General features: G+C 37.3%; 1 protein-coding gene across 1 annotated transcript; it reads left to right on the top strand.

The window, feature by feature from the left end:
• Nucleotides 1–35: 35 nt before the first annotated feature.
• Nucleotides 36–8,826, top strand: ube2g1a (ubiquitin-conjugating enzyme E2G 1a). The gene is made up of 6 exons (XM_079814087.1): nucleotides 36–207; nucleotides 1,938–2,040; nucleotides 2,520–2,617; nucleotides 3,774–3,952; nucleotides 4,151–4,274; nucleotides 7,282–8,826. The coding sequence occupies exons 1-5, from the start codon at nucleotides 162–164 to the stop codon at nucleotides 4,235–4,237; spliced, it is 513 nt and encodes a 170-aa protein (XP_079670213.1). The 5' UTR covers nucleotides 36–161; the 3' UTR covers nucleotides 4,238–4,274; nucleotides 7,282–8,826.
• The last annotated feature ends 495 nt before the right edge of the window (nucleotides 8,827–9,321 follow it).

Here is a 9,321-nt window from a genome sequence, read left to right as displayed (position 1 = left end):
TCCTCGCGGCCTCATAGAGAGCATAGCGCATGCGCACTCCGGATCAGAATGTTGAGCAAAACGGACTAGAGCAGAGACGGAAAGACGTGCTAGCAAATTCAAACATATTTTCTCCTTAGCGAAGTGAACGACTGTCGACCTAGTATATAACTTATAAAAACATGACGGAGCCCCAGTCAGCACTGTTACTCAGGAGACAGCTAGCAGGTAATTTTTCAAGGCTGTTGGAAAAAGCCAGGCTAACAAACCGGTGAACATTTAGCCTGTCAATACCGTCAAGACGGAGGTGTTAGCCGTTAGCCGCTAGTTTAGCTGCTAACGAGCGCTGCATTTATTGTGATGCATTCGTTAGCGAGTTAGCAGCTAAAGAGCCGGCTAAAGGCTATCTCCGCCGTCTTTTGTTATTTTTAAATGCTATTTTGGTACGAATTATGATGGAATTTAAATCTAAGAGCCGCTAAGATTCGATTAAAGTAATAATACGCGTACATTCGTTTGTTTCTATCCAGTTTGCTTATGTGAATGTATAACTGTCCGGCAGATTTGTCTGTAATCACTCCGGCGGAGCCGCTCGCAGTCAGCTAGCCCGTGTTTTGACATCTGTATACGGACTCCGGGGGAGTTTACCTATGAGCACCAGCCGTCGGTTATAGTCTCAGGGAAACTCTGTCATTGGTCCCATTTCCGTTCACCATCTTCTCGTGATCCGTCAAACCAGTATTGTTATCACAAGGCGCAACGGTGAGATTTATAAGCCGTACATTGTGTGCCATGTCCCCGCAGCGGGGCGATCAAATCCCTTTGTTTTTCTAGGCTGGCTAAAAGGCTATGCTAACGAATTGATGGTTGTCGTTTGAACACCAGCTCACCGGTACAGAGAGAGCTCGAGACCCCCAGTCCAGCTGTACTCTCATAATATATGTATATACGTGATTAACAACACACAACTTGCTTTTTTATTTTTTTGGGTTACATACGAAATTAGCTGTTACTAGTGTCGTTATTAGTTTGTTTCTCCTGTTCTTTTGTCCAGTACACACACTGAGCAACATGATCCGTGAGTGTCAGCTTTACTGAGCTCAAGGCAGAGGAGGATGCCTTCATTGGGCCCCATTTGCGCAGTATTGCCAGTGAAGTGAATTAGTTGTAAAAGGGTCAAACTAAGCAGATTACCATTTCAGATCATGTCAAAAATGTTAGACTTGATTCATGACAGCTGTCTCTTTGCGACATAGACAGCTCAAGCAACCCCATCCCCCCAATTTACTCATTTTACACATGCATAGAGGCAACTCGCCTATTTCTTTCCAAGGGTCAACAGGGTGAGTGGCACCCCGGGCCTGTCATGGCGTCAGGTTTTGTGATGGCCCTGCGGTTGATTGACTAATTCAGGGGATCAGGGCTGTTTTGGTTGTCTCCTTTCGAACAGGACCATCATGGTGAACTCACTGGCCTTGTTCTAAATTCAGTGAACACTGTGGGAACAAAAGCCTCACAACATCCGTTTATGCTGGACTGTAAAGATACGGGCCAGGAAAATGTGGGACTTGTGAGATCTTAATGCTCATAAAAATGACATCCTTATGGCTGGATTACCCAACTGTCAACAGGGCGGTCACCCCCCAATTTACAGTGATTTTGTTTAGCTCTTTCTTATAAGAACACCGAAGTTCAGACTGAGACCACAGACACCAATAGACGGGCGTTCTTTTGGCTCGAGGCTCAGTCAGTTGATCTGATAACAAACAGGCAAATTGCTAATTTCTTGTCTTAAATGCTCCCCAGATGTGAAAACAGTTTTGGTGTTGTAACTGCGTAGGTCCTACTATCAACACCCATGTCTAAGCACAAATGCATCTGGTTGCCTGAAATGCCACATTTACTTTTTCTTTTTTCGTCTATCTAATCAGTATCTTCATGTTCTCTTTTCCTTACAGAACTGAATAAAAATCCCGTGGAAGGTTTCTCAGCTGGTTTGATAGATGATAATGACCTCTACAGATGGGAAGTGCTAATAATTGGTCCTCCTGATACACTCTAGTAAGCCTTTTTGTTGTCTTATGAAACATAATCATTTACAAACATTAGTCATCAAAAATTTAAAGATTCTATGTGATTGTTTCTATTACTGTTGTTATTGGTATATATGCCTGATTGATTTTGTATATTGATTGTTTTTAAGTCAAAATTTTTAAAATTATTGTAAATGTATTGAAGTGATTGTAATCATTATTATTTTTTAAATTGAAATACTGTTGAAAGCCATGAATATAGCCATTGCTGCTGATATGGTGTTAAATCATAAATAAATAATAAATTATGACTCATCAGTTAAAGGATTTGTGCAACCAAATATGAAAACTGTCATCGTGTAATAACAAAGAATGAGCAGTACAGTTATTCATAATTAAAATAAGTAGTTTAAGTAGTTGCCAAATATTTTAATCCAGTGCAAAAAGTGTACCACCACAATATTGTTGCTGAATAACACTAAGATAATTTTTTTTTTCTGTTTGCAGTGAAGGTGGTGTCTTTAAAGCCCATCTTACATTTCCCAAAGACTATCCTCTCAGACCTCCTAAAATGAAGTTCATAACAGAAATATGGCATCCAAATGGTAGGTGTGGGTTCACCCCACTGGGTCCTTTATGTTTTTTCTGAGCAGTATTCATCAGCAATCTTTGTACTTAAGGTTGTTAAAATGACTCGGCTGAAGCAAGTTTTGTGAGATTTGTTTTTTGCAGATTTCCACAGAATATAAACATCCCTTATTCAAGTTGCACTCAGTCATTTTTCTCTGGCTGATAGAAAGGCTGCTCACTGAGAGCCAAGGGTTTAGTGTGAAGTTCAGTTCCTCTTCTCTGGATGTAATTTGGGTGTAATTTGTGTCGCTAGAAGGTTCAACCACACCCTAACCCTACCCCACTGCCCATTAGATCCACAGAGGTGGAGTTGGACTAGGTCAAGCTCAACCCATGACATCCAGAAAGGTGGCGCTAGACTCAGACAAATGCTTTCAGCTCAAAGCAATTTAGAATGTGATTATTTTATTCCACTAGCAAAATGTCTAATAACGGGGCTTACCTATCATTGTGTGTGTCCATTAGGAGAACTCTATGAAAATAAATTGCGTATGTAAAATAAATAGCTTTTTTTTTAATGCGTTTACTATTCTATTGGTATGACAGGAGGTATCTCATGTGAATGTACATGATTTTATATATTTTTCAAATATTCTTTTGTGTAATATTTAAATGAGAAATTGAGTAAACCTTTAAAAAAATTCACATTCCCTGCAACTTGTTTATAATTGTTAATTTTATCATTCTTTCAGCAACCATATTTATCTGTTAAATTAAGTGATTAGCAACAGAAAAAATGGTTAAAGGGATAGTTCACCCAAAGATGAAAATTGTCATCATTTACTCACTCAACTCGAGTTGTTCCAAAGCTGTACGAGTTTCTTTCTTCTGTTGAACACAAAAGAAGATATTTTGAAGAATGTTGGTAACCTAACAGATGATGGACCCCATTGACTTCCGTAGTAGGAGAAAAATACTATGAAAATCAATGTCCATCAACTGTCTGGTTACCAACATTCTTCAAATTGTCGTCTGTTGTGTTCATATACAGGTTTGGAACAACATGAAGGTGAGAAAATGATGACAGAAATTTCATTTTTGGGTGAACTATCCCTTTAATGTATTAATAACTGTGTATACTGTAATAACTTGCATCCAATCTCATGTCCTGTCTCTGTATTGTGTTTCTAGTTGACAAGAATGGGGATGTTTGTATTTCGATATTGCACGAACCGGGGGAGGATAAATATGGCTATGAGAAACCAGAAGAGCGTTGGCTCCCCATCCACACCGTAGAAACCATCATGATTAGCGTCATCTCTATGCTAGCTGACCCCAATGGAGATTCCCCTGCCAATGTTGATGCAGCAGTAAGTCTAATGATAACTTGTTAAATCTTCTGTACTAGGATGATCAGTAACTATTTAATAAATAATATATACTTCACATTCCATCATGTGCATGTTAGCTGAATGTAATGCTGCTGTACCTTTCTTCACTCAGTGATACATGAGATAAATTACTTGTGTATTTCTATTTTTTTTTTTTTTATCTATTTAATATTTCAGAAAGAGTGGAGGGAAGACAGACATGGTGAATTCAAAAGAAAAGTTGCTCGCTGTGTGAGAAAGAGCCAAGAGACTGCCTTTGAGTGAAATTCATCTAGCAGCTTGTAGCTTCACTATTTTCAGGGTAAGCAAGTGGACTTTTACTATTTTGCTTTACTGCCAACTAGAGATCGACTGATAGTGGGTTTTACCTATATATTTCCCAATATTTAAGCATTTTCCCATAATTGGGTATCGGTTTTGTAATATCGGATTTACAGATAAATGCGAGCAAGATCGCCATTAAAGCACTGCGTCTGAGGGGAAATGAGTCAACAACTGTGTTTAAAGGTAAAATAACTAGCTTTCTTCAATTAATAAACTTTATTTAACATAACAGCCATTAATGCTCAAATGAGATGTTACATAAATGCTTGTCATGTAGTTTAAACTTGGCGCAAAAAAAAAATAGTCTCGTAAACTGTCACGTCACTTCACATGAACAAAAAAAAAGCCATGAGTGCATGTTGGAAATAAAAGCGCTGAAATTAATTCTCTCTCTCCGTTAATTCTGTTTTGTTTATTTTTTTGACAATGTTTGTTTGCGTATTTCAGCCAATGCATACGCAATGTATGTGTATTCCAGTGAATATTCCAGCATGCTTCTTTCTCTTTACCCTTTAGCCTATTAAACAACACATAAGCCTTTTAAAAATGCAGTTTAAAACAAATGCTTATGTTTATGGGGAGTTGATAGACTGCCCTGTCATTTATTTATGTTCTCCATATGAAAACATTAGGCTTTGTAAATTTATTTACAAATAAATTGTTGTTATAAATAAAAAGATGCAACTGGGATTAAGCTACACTAAAGTAGTAATGTTTTTTTAATACATTTTTTTAAAGTGCCCCTATTATGCTAGTTTCCTAATTTATTTTTTGGAGGTCTCCAACAACAGGTTTACATGCATCAAAGGTTGAAAAACACACTTAAATTTACTCATAATATACATTGCACATCACCACAATGTTCAGTGATTCTCAAACGACTGTATGGATGAATCAGTCTCTCTAAATCCCTCCTTTCCGCGAGCCTGCTCTGCTCTGATTGGTCAGATGGCTCAGTCTGTTGTGATTGGTCTACCGCGTACAGCGCGTATATTTCAGAAACCATAACTGAACTCCAGCTCTGTCCGGAGGCTTCCTAATGCTCAGCGATAGTACACACTGTGAAGACAGTAATGATGACGTCGATTTTACATCAATCCCAGTGCGAGTCTGAATCAATGACGAAACATCGGGAAAACTAGTTATTCAACCCGAATCTTGAGCAGGACGTTTCTCTGTGATGCTACTCAGTTTGAGGTACAATATGAGATGTTTCAACTCTAATTCCTCACCATCAGCATTAACAAGTGTACGTCCATCAACAAACTTGAGTGTGTGTGTGTATAAATTTCTAATTTATTGCGGTGCACATGCAGGAACTGTATTAATAACAGCGCATACATTAGCCAAGCACTAATGTGAATGACTGATGGAACATTAAAGTTTGTAAAACAAATCTTGCTCCATCCTTTATCTTTAGTCAAAGTAGCAAGAATGACAGACAATCTGCATTAATAGACAGTTTTAGGTAATAGTGGCCCACAGCTGATTTACAGTAGTATTTCAGTAAGACCGTACTAACGTCAATTAGCCAGAGACCTACACAATATGAAACACAATCTTCTCGACATGATGCTATCCAGTATCCACTGCAGTGTTCAAGGTTTCCCTGGTGTCTGTGCGCGCAAAAATTGGACGGGCAATATGATAATGTTTCGTCTTGACGCCACAACGAAACAATTTACGATTCGTCTGAAAAACGATTTGTTTAATTGACTCAGTCTACTGTTACGTTTGAGAGACAACTCAAACTGTTTGCTTACCTGATCAAAGATTTTATTTAAAACAGGCACTTTAGTTACAGTGCAGACACAGACTTGATTTATTGATGTAGAAGTGTTTTTTTTTGTATGTGTTATTTCAGAAATTATAGTATTTAAAAAGGGTTAAAACCATTAGTTCAGCGCAGTGCTGTTGTTAGAAGCTAATTGTAAAAAAAAGAAATGAAACAATTAATACATTTTGGTTCAAAATATCGGTCATCAGGCACGTTGTTAGAAGCTAATTGTAAAAAAAAAGAAATGAAACAATTAATACATTTTGGTTCAAAATATCGGTCATCAGGCACGTTGTTAGAAGCTAATTGTAAAAAAAAGAAATGAAACAATTAATACATTTTGGTTCAAAATATCGGTCATCAGGCACATAAACATGCAAATAATTGGTATTGGTATCGGTTATATAAATTTTCTTCTTTTTTTTATATTTTATAAAAGGTAAAATGTGCTTTAACATGTATCTGCATATGAATGCACAACACATAAAAAGTCAGGAAGGAACATACTGATATTGGGTTAAAAACTCTTATGTTGCCTCACTATCCTGAACTAATCCCTTCCAAATAGGCCTTTTGTCAGTCTGAGTAGAGTTCTGTCGTGGTAATGGTGTGGGCTAACCTGTTAGAACAGGTTCATGGTTCATGAGGATTGTTTAAAATGGAGGTTTGATGCTAAAGATTATTAGGTAGCAGTGGCTCTTTTTTTTCTGCTTAGCCTCTCAAAGAAAACCCATAGACCCTTTAGTTCAGAGCATTTCGGTTTCCCCCTTGTTTACACAGATGTAGATTGCCATGAAACTGTATACATACTTGCCACCAAGGCTACATTTATTTGATAAAAAATACAGTAAAACATTAATATTGTGAAATATTATTAAAATATAAAATTAATGTTTTCTTGTTTTGGCAAAGCTGAATTTTCAACAGCCTTTTTCCAAGTCTTCAGTCTCACATGATCCTTCAGAAATTGTTCTAAAATGCTGATTTGGTGCGCAAGAAATTTGTTTTGTAATATTATGGATATGCTGCTGCTTTTGATCAATGTAATGCATCCTTACGGAATACAATAAAAAAGTTTTGAACTGTAGTGCATGTTTCAAAAGATTGATACTGCTGATCTATGTCAACTGTTGAAGGCTTTACATGTCTAAAGGTCTCTCAGACATTTGTTGAAGTACTCTAATATCTCCGTCTGTGTCTTTCACAGGTCTCCAGTTGAGAAACAACATGGCACTGTTTTCTTGCACTCTACCACCCTATTGCTGGACTGGTTTTCATTGAATGTTGGCAGTAACAGACTGGCATTAATAGGCTGCAATAGAACATAAGGCCATCACAGATGCTGACAGAACACGCCAAGCAAGTGCCAACAAAAAAGAGAAAAAACACTTACAACAATTACGCTTTTTTCCTTTTTTTTCCTTTTTTCTCCAAGTCTATGAACTGATTCAACTTTTCAGGAAGAGATTGTAAAGATGTGTACATAGCACAGACATAAAAACCGGATAATATATAATAACTTGTTCCCATCCATCCAACAAGACTTAGTACCAAATAAAATAGCAATTCCTTAGTTAGCGTGTGAAATCATGTACAGTTTTTGAAGAGTATAGTTCATCTCCTCCTTCTGCTGCCTCACATCTGTCACAGGTGCGAGCGGCCTCACGTACCCACCTGTCAGTTTGAACAAAAGTCACTTAACTCAATCCAGTTTTAGGGTGGGGAAGGCAGGGGTAAGCTATCATTAGGAATCAAAGCATGCTTGTCATGTTGGACAGCTTTCTCACTCGGGACACTTCAGGTAAAAATAGCTGTAAAGCACGTCATTTTCTTATTAATTAGGGGTCATGAAGTTGTTTTCTCTGATTTGGTTTTTAAATGGGGTGGGGGGGGGGTGCTCTTACTCTGGCTGAAAGGATGACTGCATTCTGATTGTCAGGTTCTCATCTTTTCTCTTGTTTTGTCCTTTTGAGGCGGGGAGGCAATGGCAAGGAAACCCATCAGATGTGATTTTCTTTTTTTCCTGCATGTTTTACGTTCTCTTTTGTTTTCAAAAGTGCCTCCAATTTAAATCGCTTGGCTTGTTACATGCCCTGCATCAAACGGGAGCTAAAGGGAGGAACATGTTTATGAACTGCTTAACATCCTCTCAAGCTTGTGTGAATGTGTAAGGTTTTTTTCCCCCCATAACCCTTGTACCAGCATTGTGATTTATTTGGTGTAGCAATAATTGCTTTGCCCACTTTGTGAGGACATCTTAAAATTGGATATTCATATAAGATTTCTAGTAAAGATTCCCCCTTGTATCAGAGCAGATTTTTTTTTTTTGTGCTTGACATCTCTTTTGTGTGGTTTCTTTGATCGGTTTCTTAGCCATGCTTTAAATGTAGATTCCTTGCGAACAGTTTCTGGGATTTCAGATGTGTGTGTGTGTGTGTGTGTGTGTGTGTGTGTGTGTGTGTGTGTGTGTGTGTGTGTGTGTGTGTGTGTGTGTGTGTGTGTGTGTGTGTGTGTGTGTTTAAGGGCGATTGAGCATGAGTGCAGAGGTGTGTGTGCGTGTGCATGCTTGTATCCCATCCCATTCTATTATCTTCCCACAATCTTTAATTCTCTGATTAATTTTATTCTGGCTCTGACAGACTACTGCAGTTCTTTTGCCTAATGTACAAAGACAAAATACCGATGTATATTTTTCATGTTATGAAAATTGTCACCTCTAGTGAGTTCTTCTAAAATATAATTTTTTCCAATACTTGAGTGTGCTGTCTGTTCAGTTCAAAGTGTTGCCACAAATAAGTATGTCTTATGACACTCATTAATTCATCAATACCAGCATAACTGCAAATGTATTTGCTTTTTATTAAAAATATTCTTCTCAGAACATGGCGGACTTATATAAACCTCTGGGTAAAAGATGTATCCACTGTTCTGTAATTTTAAAAACATATTTGGGCCAGTGTGATTTTATGTGTATTCTATTATAGTATTAATATTTTAAATTAATTTAGATTTAAGTAGTTTCATGTGCTTTGTCCTCTTTATTAGTTTTGTTGTTTCTATATAGTGTTAATTTTAAGTTGTAATATTGTTTGTGCTTGAACTTCTTTCAGTTAGTTGCTTGGAGAATATTGGTAATTTTCTTTTAAGTCTTTTGTCTATATTAATTTTATTTCAGTTCACTTTCAATTATCAAAAACAAGTGTTAATAGTTTTTGTTAGCAAACAATAACAGCAGTGGTTAGGACAA

This window comes from Gobio gobio (assembly GCF_949357685.1).
Source record: "Gobio gobio genome assembly, chromosome: 4".
NCBI lineage: Eukaryota > Metazoa > Chordata > Actinopteri > Cypriniformes > Gobionidae > Gobio > Gobio gobio.
This window is presented reverse-complemented; position numbering and strand designations above follow the sequence as displayed.